Source organism: Seriola lalandi, unplaced genomic scaffold, assembly GCF_002814215.2.
Source record: "Seriola lalandi dorsalis isolate HSWRI2012SDOR001 ecotype SW California unplaced genomic scaffold, Sedor1 jcf7180002052131, whole genome shotgun sequence".
NCBI lineage: Eukaryota > Metazoa > Chordata > Actinopteri > Carangiformes > Carangidae > Seriola > Seriola lalandi.
In genome coordinates, this window is record NW_019522684.1 from 184,037 (window position 1) to 198,170 (window position 14,134).

A 14,134-nucleotide genomic window follows, 5' to 3' on the forward strand; every position below is an offset into this window, starting at 1 on the left:
ATGATTCAGGAATTTAAAAACGATTTGACATTTCCTTTTTTATTAATTAAGAAGTATATGGGCCATTATTATACAACATTTCATGAGATCTCCACTGAATTCTCATGTGGCTATCATATCTCACTCTTAGAAGACAATCATTGTCCAGAACATTTTTGATCAAGTTTTAACCCGGGTTTTTAACAAGCTTTAATATTAACTAGCCTACACTAAAATGAAAGGGCCAGTTAACTAAATTAGAAAGAAATATATTTTCATTTACCAGCTTCTGAGATATCTGTCTTCTCTGATGTGGGGTGGATACAGTATAGTGTTTGTGGTGGTCACAGCATGCAAAATTTACATTATTTTTACCTATTTATTTTATTCTTCTTTTACACCAACATATCTTTCCATAAATTACGCCCTGTTACTCTAGATTATCCACAGACCTTGTTGTGGACACTCTCATTGGAATTAGTTTCATCTTTTTTATTATTTAGTTACTGACATCTTACTGAATGTGGTTCCAGACAGTTTAGATAGGGAAACCATGAAACAGTGGGGGACTTTTCCAGGATTGTCTCTAGCTGTACTATAGAAACCCTATACTAGGGTTTATAGGTTTATATAAAAAACATGAAATAATAGCCTACTTATTGGCCATACCTATGGTCAGTATGATTCTGTATGTGAAAAATATCTCAGTAATATTAACTGACTTGCTACAAAAGTGTGCATTTGCTGGAAAAGCTTATGTTATGAAATGATATGACAAAATGTCTGCAGACTAGTGGCTAGTGGCAGTGAAGAAATTAGTGTCCCTTACATGGTTCTATAGCAGATTTCTCTCTGTTTGACTGCTTGGAATCTAACACCTTTTTCTCAGTTGTGTTTTGCTGCAAATTTCTGGACAAGTACAAACTCTCTATTGGGTTAAATAACAGAATATTTAATCAGAGGCCATTTTCTGCTCAAGAGATATTTTTAGTACATGTTTAGGTCTCACGGCTGCAAATCAAGTCCACAATAATCACTGCTGTCTTTCTTTCTTCAGGGAAAAGAATGGGAACATATGGGCATTCTGAAATTTTGTCAGGCAGCAAAAATGACTCAGTATATTGCCTAAAACACAGATAAAAGGGTAAGATACAGAGTAGTTCTCAGTATTGTTGGATATATATAGAGATTATTGCTCCCCCATGAGATTCTTAAATGACATAAAAATCTTAACTGAAGATCTTTCACTGATATTCTCTTATGTACCTTCATGTTATCATACTTTCTATCACAGAAACTGTAATAAAAAGAAGCTTTCCTACTTCAAAATTTGAGTTACTATTGGTTTAATCCACATTGGGAAATATCCCTACAAAATGCAAAGTAATGTAAATGTATATATTCAGCTCATACCTCCTGATCATCTAGAATCAACACTAAACCTATATCATTATTGATCTGAAACAGGCGCTTTTAATATAAGGCCCAAGCAGAAGTTGTATGGGGGGACCAAACCAAGCACATTGTTTAATCATAATGTGCAGCGTAATGTTATTTGTTTTGGATCAAGTTAAAGGAGATGAAAGAGTGCTGTTGAGCAATTAATGGAGAGACAGCTGGGGCCAGGGTGCAGAGTGCTGAAGAGGGGCCAGCAAGCCTTTAGGGGGTGGCTTTAGTATCGCATGCCATCAAATCTCTGTGGAAACTTCTCCTTGCTGTTGTTAATGGTGTGCAGAGGAAAAGTGCCAGTTCAACTTTAATAGACGTGTTATCTGTTATGACCACACAGGCGGCAGACATGATTCATTTGAGGCCCCTCCACTTCATCTGGAGACAAATTTACCCTTGTATAGGCTATTTGTGAACTGAGACAGGCTACACTGTAGCGATAAAACTGACCCCATCATAACCTCTGAAATCAAGCACCTCAAGTTAGTTTCAGAGTGCTACATAACCTGATGTGTTAAGATATCATGAGGAAATACATTCATTATCCTCCCACTAAGGAAGGGTTAGAACTGAAATGCCTCTGAAAACATTTTTAACCTATAATGGGCAGATTGCTGAAGCATAGGGTCATTGTGTTGTGTTGTGTTGTGTTGTGTTGTGTTGTGTTGTGTTGTGTTGTGTTGTAGTGTGGTGTTTTGGCATGGATAGAAGCAGAAAAAAGAGGTCAATAATCCAAGACTTCTGCAGCATTAAGCATGAGCAATATAGTTTCTGTGATAGCATTTTCCTGTGGAGTTTCAAATATTCTGCTCTGGCATCTGGCAGACAAGGTAGTTGCTTATTTGGATGAGTAACTCTGTCTGTGAGTATTATGCATAGTCAGAGGGAGCATGTGATGTTTTGATTTGTTTCAGAACACTTCAGCAATGGATTAAAGAGATTTCCACCTTTCTGTTAATGCTTTAATCTTTTGTTTAATTAAAAAAAAGGAAAATGTCAAAGTTAAAAACACTAAGGAGTTATATATAAAGGAATTATTGTGCTGGAAAAAAGCAAATGTAGTGCAACAGACCAACACTGTATAAGCAGAATTATCCTGCAAAGAAAATTGTTGATACGTAGAAGCCACAACAGTTTGGATCACTTTTCTGCATATGCTTTGAACATCTGAACATCTATCCACACTAAATCTATTCAGCTTGAGTTCAGCCAGCGATCAGGGAGGAATTCCTGCTGCTTTGAGCAGGCAGAAAGCAGGCGTGCTCTGGTGTGAAGAGACATGCTGGATGGGGGCTTTATTAAATAGACTAAAATAAACAGAGGGAGCAGTTGCAACACATTTTGCCAAAGCTACAACCCACAGGAATCCTGCAGGAAAAGAATACTCACAGTGTGATGCTTTTTTAATCCAACCCCAAACCCATTCTGAGGATGTAGACTAAACAAAGTACCATTCTGTAAACCACTATATTCACATCAATACATCACAATGCATCTCATGACAAATTGCTCTTACAGTTGAATTACAGACTAGTGAAGAGTGTGAACTACAACAAAAAAATTGTAAATAAAACACATGTCAAAGCCAGAAATAAGAAATGCTCTTGAAAATGAGAAATATAAGATGATTATGTCTAATTGTGAGATACAGGACAGTAGCCAAAACAACATAAAAACAGGAAAACAGAACAAAATAAAATGAAAAAAGTAAATATTGTGTGAGCCAAAAAATGTAAAATGGTAAAAAGAAAAAAAAAAAGTAAAATATGTCACACCCGTTCATGTTTATCAGCTGTTTAATTTTGTAAGTTACTGGAGCTTTTGTTTGGTCTAAAATTAATAACATCAAATTCTATTGATTATTCCCTTTCCAGATGAGTCAGAGCACAGGTGCACGCTGTACAACATCACCCTCACCCTCGTTATTTCATATATTTGTAAAAGACACTTGAAGTTGAAATTACAAAATTTTGAGTAGAAGAAAACAATGATATTTTACACAGGTCATTAATAAAGTTAATTTGATTTAATTTAATTTAAAACAAGTTAATTCATATATATATATCAATTAACCTGAAAACCTTTTCAATGGTTTTGTTTTGTTCTGCAAAGTAGATAATGAACTCTTAACATAATGTCTGCAGACAGATGTGCATCAGAATATGTCTACGAACACATGTCTCTATAGAGTTACTTGATCAAAGTTTTTGGCTCTTTTTGATCAGAATAGTGAGCCGCTGTTCACATCTGTGGAACAGATGAGCATAATATATGGCAGGACACAATGAATGACATGGGCAGACAAATGTCTGATTGAGAAGGTTGAAAAGAACCCACACAGACCACCACACTATACAGTGTTTTCATGTTCAGGGTAGTGCAAAGTGATCACAGCAAAGTTTCTCTGACAGAGTGGCATCGCTACAAAAATATTTCCCCCTTTGTTGACTGTAAATTAGAACTATTATGCAAAGTTTGTTTATGAAGTCATGTGGAAAACTATCTACATGTGAGTGTATGCAGCTTGGCTGAGGAATTGTTTTGATTCCTGGAAATCACCTTTACAAACCCTCAACAGGCTTTAACATGCGTTCTGTGCATGTACACTGTCAAACCTTATCTTAGGCTTTCAGTAAGAGATGTTTCCTGTAACTTTTTATTGTCATTGGCAAGATATGACAAATGTCTGTAAACATTAAATATCTCAAGACCACTGCTAAAGCCTCAACTGCACATAAATGGCTTAAGCCCAGTTTTTCATCAGAGATCCCCGTAGAGTAGAATTATTTAGTCTACGCTTGAGGCTTGAGCTACGACTGTGAAACAATCGATTATTGTACTAAACAAATCGTGTGTTTTATCATTAGATACTGACTGAGAACAGACATGAAGATATAATTCCTTCACAGAAATGTACCAACCAAGTAGTAACCATCAAAGGGCTTACAGATATTGACATAAGAACACATAGAAACAACAGTTGTCATAATTATATAGCTTCTGGGCACACTTTAAGTTAGGGATAATTTTGTGTATTTCTCTGTAGATAATTGCATTGCTTGCTGTAATTATGTTGCTATGATCATAAGTGGTACGTGAAAAACATATGTATCAAGCCAAGAACAGATTAGACTCCTAGCTCTTACTAGTGACTTGTACATACAGCCACTGACATAATCTCCTTGTGCTGTAACCATGACAATAACAATTGCCTACACAGGCTTACACAAATAGATCCTCCTCAGTTTGGAATATACAGATTGCCCTGTAGAAAACCACTATTCACTAGGAATAGCCAGCCAAGTTTTATATTTTTGCTGCTCAGACATCAGAACAATGACTGAGCCACAATGATGAAATAATTACATACAGTATCTAGCAAATGCAAATGACAATGTATGTATAGCTATTTCCACCTCAAGTGAAACAACAGGCTATACAGTCCAGACAATACAGTATCATTGTTAGTTGATTTGTCATTGGAGAACAAATCACAAACACACACAAAAAAAATATCATGATTCCTGAACCCATGAATTCACAACACAGCATTTAACAACACTTTAAGACCCTCTACATGCACACAGGTGTTTTCACTTACTCTGGCTTATTAGACCTCTAGTCAGGTTAAGCTACAATATATTTGGAATAATGTGATGCCACAGAACTTTATGGACCAATAGGAATGATAGCAGGGTACACTGATCCACCCTAACAGGTGCAACAACAGGAGAATGAGGCAGTGTCACTGAAGGCTGGATTGTACACAGTCCCAAGAAAAGCCAACATAAGTGAAAACACCTGTGTGAGTGGACAATGGGTGTGTAGGAGTTTTGAGCTCATAACTAAAATTATGGTGTAGTAGTATAATTGATTTCAGTAGCCTATTAGTCATAACAAGTAGTCAAGCTTCAAGTTTTCAATTTTGTTAAGTGTTTCAAAGCCTAATGCGAGGTCATAATAAGAGGTCAGAGGTCAAGGTCACACACTTTGGATTCAGAATGTTGTCTTAAATGAGTTTGAACCTGGGTCGTCTGATTAATATACCTCCTACTAATATAAAAATATCAGACAAAGTAGATTGGATTATTTACTTATGAATTACTAATTTGGCTAAAAATAGCACCCCCTAAATGCCTCATTAAAATGTAACCCAATTATTATAAGATTAGTCTTGATTCATAATCTTCTTCCATGATATTATATGTGATACCAACTATGATCATTGGTTATGACCCAACCAGTCTCTAAACAGAATCATCCTCGCTGTACACTGCTGCTTATAATGTCGCAAGATCGACATCTAGTGGTTTGGTTTGAATAGTACAAGGGAAAACTGCTATGACAACTTCATTCAAATCACACCTTGTTTAGATACTGGTCAAGACGGTTTAGAGTGTGCATTTTAATGGCTCTAGCTCTACAAGAAAAATGACAGTAAATATCAAATTTTGGTTTTTAACTAGAGTAAATGTTGATACATTTTTCTAATATCTTGTTAATCCGAATTAGGTGGTTAAAGTGAAAACTAATTAACATATTACAAGGACAAATTATGAATTTTTGTGCCAGATTTCAGAGCTGATTACCTTGTTTTAATTTCCTTAAAAAGGGCAGCAGCTCAATGAGATAAAGATCTTTAATTTAACTGGAATAAGGGGTGTCTGAGGAACACTGTAAGTGAATTTTCCCACCATGATCCAAATTATAAATCTTTTTGCCCTTTGTATTATGAGTTTTAGATATAAAACTGTTAAAGTAATTTATGTATCTATGTATACATTTTCACTCAGTTATAGTCGCTGAACTGTTTCAGTAAAATAATCCTCAATTTTAAAAATCTGGATCTGGATCATAGTACAGCTTGGATGAAAGACATTTTCCACTCTCAGATAATGTCAGTGGTTTTAGGAGCAGATGGGTCTGGACCAGAGCAGAGCTCACACAACAGATGACAGACGGTGGTCTCTGGAAGCAGGCTCATACATATGACAGCCTGACTTACTAGTCTGATCCGGTCTATCCTGTGAGTTACTGTATTGTATTCACAATTATTAAAGTCACACAGTAATAGTTATCTCAGATAGTACTGCCCATAGCTATCATCAAAATTATCCTCATGTTGCTAAAATCCAAACAGTTACACAATTATAGGTCAAGGTTTCAGTGTATTATCAACAAATACCCCATCATGAAAATGTGGATATTGCGCGACTAAACCTATCTTACCATGAGAGTTCTTACAAACAGTGAGCATTTTAGTTGTTATAGAGTCAGTCAAAAAGGTTTCTACTAAAGGCCAATAACTCTTAATGGCTCCTCTTTGATTATGGGTAATTTCAAATGAATGGCCACAATATTTCTTGGATAATATTTCCATTTTGTCATTCTATCTTTTATGTATCATTAAGTTAAGGAATAGTAAGAGGTATGAGATTTAAAAAGATTATAAATAAATTCTTATTATATAAAATAATTATTTTATTTTATTTTATATATTATATATAATATATATAAAATAAAATAAAATAATTATTTTCACTGTATGCACCTGTGTCCTACACTTTCCCCTGCAACAGGATCAAAATTTCACTCAAAATATTGCAAAACACACACGGTGATTATCAGCAAAGATAAACCTATTAAAATTTAATTTCTTTAAAATCTACAGGACTGTTTCTGTGCAGTGACACAAAGTTGACTCGTACATACAGTTTGCATCCGACTGGCCCGGCGTTACTAGCCCACTACCTCACACGCCAGGCGGATGACCCGCCGGAAACAGCCTACCCTGCTTCCCCAGTCTGTGGACCTCGTGTGATTGACTTGTTAGCTGGACCAATTGCACGCCGATGTCTCCGTTCTCACCAGCCAATCATTTCGCCACGATTTGTACACATAATTTACGGCGCAATCACGGTAGGTTGAGCCGACTGAGGTCCATAGAAATTTGACAGCTTCACAGGTGAGACAACCGTCCAGAGGCTGTTTCACTTTACATTTCAGTTTTTTCCCGGAACACTATTCACTGTGAGCCTGGGGTTGCCACAGTCAAAAAACAACCTTTCGAAGTCTAATCACTCCGGCAGCATGAGCAAAAAGAAAAAGGACTGGAAGACTGAAAAAGGTAAGGCTTGTTTTGGGGGGGAATGAGGCTATCATCATCTCCATGGCAGACAGCATGAATTCTAAGCATGCCAGTAGACTGACAGCCACTCTGTCTGTTTTCTCCATATCACTGTGATACAACTTACTCTCCAGACTGTTAATAATCCCACACAGTCACTGTACAAATGTTAAAATTATGTTGCGACTCTGTTAGGCAGCCGTAATGCATGTTTGACATTCGCAACAACACTGTTCACATAGTGCCCCTTGCCTGCTTATTAGCTTGCATTTAAGGTGCTAACTGATTTTTCCCGAGTCCTCATTCACCTGTTAGGCTAGCCTGCTCCTAACTAACATGTCCTACCTTCCACCTGTGTGATAGCTTACTTCTCTGGAACTAAATATCCGTGTAGCCAAACAGCAGTCACACCTCAGCAACACAAAGGAGCGGAGTGTCTAATAGTTTTAAACGTGGTTATTCATAATTTATTAGAAGACAAATAGCGGCGGTTTCTGTGTCTCAAACGCACAGTGAAAGTTGCATGTAATGCTAGTCTTGTCTGCTAGACGTGTCTATTTGACTCTCAAGTGCTTTGGGTTTCAGGACAGGATGGACCTGCTGTGCGCAAAACAAATACATATAAACCCTATAATGTTATTCATAGGTCATTGATTTCTTCACACAGTAGTAGCTTTTTCATGCTAAACGTTTTCACTTGCCATAGCAGGTACAGCACAGGTGTAATTAATCACATTAATTAGTGATGGCTCCATTCCATTAAGGCCACCATATGCATTTATGTCAGAGTGAGAATGCTATACCTGAACCTGGAAACTAGTAAACCTAATTGGAATGCAGCCATCATTAATGATATTCACCACACCTGTGGTCTTTCTGCTTTGACATGTCAAACTGTCTATTGGTTGTGTATTTAGGTTGTGAATATAGTACCACTTTTGGCCTAAAACCTTACTAACAGAAACAGGTCTGTTTGTGATTAAATTGTGTTCCTTGTTATATCACATTGGCTCAAGTGGACTACTGGTTCAGACAAATTTTGAGCCCTGACCTCAGGGATGTGGTCTTAATTAATAACTGGAACAAAGTTTATTTGTAATCATTGATATTGTTTGTGAGCTTTATTTTGAATTTTATGGTGGTTCTCCTTTTGTGAAATAAAACGGTTTAGTCAGTGTCTAGTCCCCGATTTCGCTGACTCACGACTTATTGGAGTATATGGGAAACTTTTTAATGGTTATTAAAAATCTCTGAGCAGACATAATAATTAATCTTAGCTAGTCATTTGCAGTTTTAGCAGGTACCAGCACAGAACGAACATCAGAAAATCAGATTTCATATTCTGAGCATATACCCCTCTAGCTCAAATTGCTTTAAGAGGAGATCAAGGCGAGTCAAAATGTGACAGAAATTCTGAAACTTAAGGAATTTAATATAATTATTTTTTGAAATAGCGGTTTGGCCCAGGGCTAGACTGTAGGGTGAAACTGTAATATGTAGTACTGCCAAAGATTGATTGTTGTAAGTCATGTTGGCACCTGGTTTATTCTTTGGCAAAATCAGCCTGATTTCAAAATGAGCAAAAAATGCAGAATTTTACCAGGTGGGGAGTATTGTGAGGGGAGGGAACTTTCTTAAATAAAATGACTTGAATAACAAAACAAGACTGTTCTGAGGTTCAAAAAAGACTCCATAAAATTAGATTTTATGTGACAGTAGAATTTGGTTCAGCGATCTCAGCAGCATGTAGTGATAGAACTTCCCATCCAGAACTCATCAAGTATAGCAAAATTATACAGGCTCCAGACACAACTTTGTATGTGGAGGCTCATATTTAATAAAGCACATTTTGAGCCCATCCTGTTCTCATGGCAGCTAAGCTAAGCTATGAGATTCCTCAATGACCAAAAGTTCAGCAGAGTAACGAAGCACTTTAGTGTAGTCCAGAGAGCTTTGTTGTGTTCAACCTCAGAACTGCCTTTTTATTCATCCATGTAGAATAAAAGCAGCCTTGGGAATGACAGGAGTGGGCAAGAGGAAGAGAAAATACAGGAGGGATACAATAGATACCCCCCGAAATACCGTTGATATAAACCTGACCTACTGTGAGATGTTACTAAAAGTTACCTAAGGAACCTCGTATTTTTCACCAAAATATAGTAATTCCCTACTGCCTGAATATTTTAGGCTTTCATTTGCGTTAGAGCCAAACCTGATATCTCAAGCCCCTTTGAGAAAGAGAGTACAGAGTTCCTATGATGGAGGGTATTGTTATATACTAAGCAACAAATCCTTGTTGTAGAAAGAGCCTAGTTTAGTAAACTATTATTCTGCTTTGTGGTGTTAAATCACATCCAGTTTATGTAAACTGTTCTAGAGAGGGACTGTTTTAATTGACCAAAGTCTTCACTGTGAGCACCGGGGTATTATATGGTGAAGATTTCACAATGGAGCACATAATTAGGATGAAGCTTGTTTTGCAGAACAGCCTGGTGCTGTCTGGAGAAACAGTAGCAAGCTGAGGATCTTTTGCAGTCAGTGAGGATGAACATGAGGACACAAGCTGTGAGGATTAAAGAGTGATACAGCAGTGCAGGTTAAGCATCAGCTGTGCGATCTACGAAAGTCAATCAATTATGTTGGAGTTTGTTGTACTTAGGCTGCACAGTTCAGTTCAGGTAACAAGGAGCTTAAATGTAGTTATAATTGTTATGACAAAGTAAGTTTCTCAATGTTCAATACTTAACAAGACACAGTGCAAAGAGTGGGTCACTGTAAGATTTCAACAACAACACTCCTATCAAACCTATCAAACTATTGGTAATATAATCACAGAGCAACACAGAGTTGTAACAATGAAGGACAAACAGTTCAGAATGCAACGAAGCTTAGATAACATGGTGACCACAGTGCAGTGGTTCTCAGCTGAGAGTCATGGAGAACCAGGGGTATTCACATTTTCATTCCAGCCAATCTTAACAACAGCCAGTTTCAGTAATTAACAAGAACAGCCAAAGATGAGGAACTAATGAGTGATATCAGCAGTTGGTGTCTGATTGGAAGGAGAACCTGCATTGTTTTGGGCCTCCATGGCACATGGCTGAGAACGCTGATGTTGTAAGCAGAGTAGACCATCATTCAATCACGGTACATGTGTTCAAACATCTTGAATGACGAGCAGCTATCTTAATGAAGTGTGTTTGAGCAAAACTCAGAATCCCTACCAGCTCCAGGGGTGGTCTTATATTGCTGATCCTATACTTTGACCATGGAAGCCAAAAGAGGATTTTAATACATGAAGAAGGATCATATTATCAATGATCACATTAAGGATCAGATTTTTCATAAAGTAATTTAGAGAGCCAGGGAGGGGTGGAGCAGAAAAAGTGAGGAGCAGTACATGACTGATGAAAATGATGGCTGTACCAGTTGAGTGGCAGAGGATGAGTGTGGTTGGGGGCAAGACCTGCAACTGACTAACGCTTATATGGATGGTGGTCATTTAAAAGGAAGGAAAGGCACTGGGAGACAGGTTGTTGTGACATTAAGAGAAGAAAATAACCAGATCATTCAATTAATAGTGTAATGAATGTTACACTATTTATTTCCATTCTAGTCTATTTTAATTCTAGTACCAAGTTCATTTCCCTCTTTCCTATAGTTTTCATTCTTCAGTAAGGTGTACTAGTGTTATTCTTGCTAAAATTTATGATTACTTTCCTCGACAGAGAGACTGCTCCGTCTAGAACGGGAGGAAAGACGCAAGGAGTATCGTCGTCAAGATTTTATATCTCTGGACAAGATTCCAACCTGGAGAGAGGAAAACAGAGGTATGAAAGCTCAGTGTTTGACTGTATAGTGTCTATATAACAATTTTGTGTTTCATCTGAAGTATTTTGCCCATTCTTGTGCATTTAACCACACTTTCTTACCATGTGAAATTTCAAGCAAACCATGCTAAGGACCTCCAGACTCTGGTCAAAGGGAGAGAACCAATAGAGGTAGTTGTGTTCTGTGTCAGAAAGACTGAACAAGGCTTATATTGATCTCAGATCTGTCTTAAATGGATGTGAGGTGATTCCCCAAGTTCCTCAGGAAATGAGGCAATGAACACAGAGGAAAGGAATTAGAGAAGTGTCACAGGACAGCACAATCCACATATAAATATGAACAAGAGTATAACAGACAAAACTAATGTGTCTTGGTCATAAATTTCTCTAGACAAGAAAACAGCATATATGGTAAAAAACATTAAATACAGGAAACATTTTTAAATAGCCCTCAAAACAAACCTAACCTTGTGAGTGATGTTTTTTCTGCAGAAAAACATTGCCTTCTATTATGTTTATATCCTCTAGCTTGCTAATCATATATCAAGGACATTAGTAAATTATGTACATTTGTTTAACTCAGGAGACCTACAATGTAATTTTGGGGTAAAAAAGAAAAGAAAATACAGAGAGTGTATTCAGACCTTTTTCACATTTTGTTATGTAACAGCCTCATTAAAATACATTTTTTCCTTCATCAATCTACAATCACTACTGCATTATGACAAAGCAAAAACAGTACATTAGAAATTTAGCACATTTATTAAAAAGGTAAACTAAAATACCAAAATGACATAAGTATTCAGACACTTTGCTATGACACTTGAAATTTAGCTCAGGTGCCTTCCATTTCTCTTGGTCATCTTTGAGATGTTTCGACACCTTGATTGGAGTCCACCTGTGGTCAGTTTAGCTGATTGGACATGATTTGGAAACGCACACACCTAAGGTCTCATAGCTGACAATGTATATCAGAGCAAAAACAAAGCCATGAGGTCAAAGGAACTGCCTACAAAGCTTAGATACTGTATTTTTTTTATTGGTGGAATAACAAAACAAGGAGTGGAGACACAGATCTGGGGAGGGCTACAAAAAAATTCTGTTGCATTAAAAGTTCCCAAGAGCACAGTGACCTCCATAATTCTTAAGACAGAAGTTTGGAACAACCAGGACTCTTCCTAGTGCTGGCCGCCTGGCCGTACTGAGCAATTGGGGAGAAATGCCTTGGTCAGAGAGGTGACCAAGAATCTGAAAGTCACTCTGAGCTCCAGATATCCTGTGTGGATTAGGGAGAAACTTCCAGAAGGACAGACATCACTGCAGCACTCCACTGTCTGGGCATTATGGAAGAGTGACCAGATGAAGCATCACCTAAGTGAAGGTTTGCAGAATAGCACCTAAAGGACTCTCAGACTGTGAGAAACAAGATTCTCTGGTCTGATGAAACCAAGATTGAACTGTCTGGAGGAAATCAGCATGGTGGTGGGAGCATCATGCTGTGGAGGTGTTCTTCAGTGGCTGGGACAGGGAGACATGTGAGATATCCTTAATGAAAACCTGGTGCAGAGCACTCAGCACCTCAGACTCTGCCATAGGTTCACCTTCCAACAGGACGATGACTCTAAGCCCACAGCCAAGACACTGCAGGCGTGACTTTGGGACAACTCAGAAAATCCCCAAATCCAGGTCTGCAAAGCTCATCGCATCACACCCAAGAAAACTCGAGGCTGTAATTGCTGCGAAAGGTGCTTCAACTATGTACTGACTAAAAAGTCTGAATACTTATGTCAATGTGATATTTCAGTTTTTACCTTTTTAATCAATTTGCAAAAAAATCTAAAATTCAGTTTTTGCTTTGTCATTATGGGGTATTGAGTGTAAGTTGATTGGGAAAAAAATGTATTTAAACAATTTTAGTTTAAGGCTGCAACAAAACAAAATGTGGCTGCAAAGATGAATGCACTGTATGTGTTTTATTCACCTGTGTGCAGGTACATGTGTAATGTTTGTAATACATTTCTAAAGTTGAGACCAGATTATGGTGTATCTGTATTTTATGAACACTAACATTCAGTAGAAATACCAAATTATTATAAGTTATTATTTACTTTCTTGTGTTTTTTACCAACATTGTGATGGTGAACTTTGATAAGCAAGATTTATTTTTAAGACACTACAATAAAATATGTGACATGATATATTGTTCACCAAAGCAATATTGTTTTCTAATTTATTGGAGAACAAAGCCTAAACCCTGTATATTTAAAGTTGAATGAAAGGCAAGTGTTGTTGTTGTTGTTGTTAAGGGTGCATGCAAGAAGAAAGTCTTAACACAGTAACAAAAACAAACGTGTAATATGAGAACTCTGATATAAAACCAGCACAGGCTACAATTGATGTTCAGTGAAGTGAGGTAGACTGGCAAATTGTTTAGGAGTGCTTGGTGATGACATCTACTGTAGTGTTTCTCCACATTGAATTAAACAAGGTATAATAACTTCATGTGGGAGGCTCTTAGCTGACAGTCTTCTTGGCTCAATCCTCAATAGATGAAGTATACAAAATCGCCATAGTAAAACTGGCTTGTTATACACAGTACTTACTGACTAATAAAATGGTGGCTCATATTTCAACACACAATTCGATTTTTTTTTTCACTACATGAAAGGAGTAGGATACATATATAAATGACCAATTTAAATTCACAGTATCCATGTAAATGCTATCTGGACCATCACATTATCACATT

General features: G+C 37.2%; 1 protein-coding gene across 1 annotated transcript in view; it reads left to right on the forward strand.

The window, feature by feature from the left end:
• Positions 1–7,345: 7,345 nt before the first annotated feature.
• Positions 7,346–14,134, forward strand: part of macrod2 (mono-ADP ribosylhydrolase 2) — a gene marked incomplete at its 3' end in the record, with an annotated part of 305,651 nt that continues 298,862 nt past the window's right edge. The window contains exons 1-2 of the mRNA XM_023400106.2: positions 7,346–7,555; positions 11,284–11,385. Of these exons, the coding sequence (XP_023255874.1) occupies positions 7,519–7,555; positions 11,284–11,385 (139 nt within the window). The remainder of the gene's footprint in view (positions 7,556–11,283; positions 11,386–14,134) is intronic.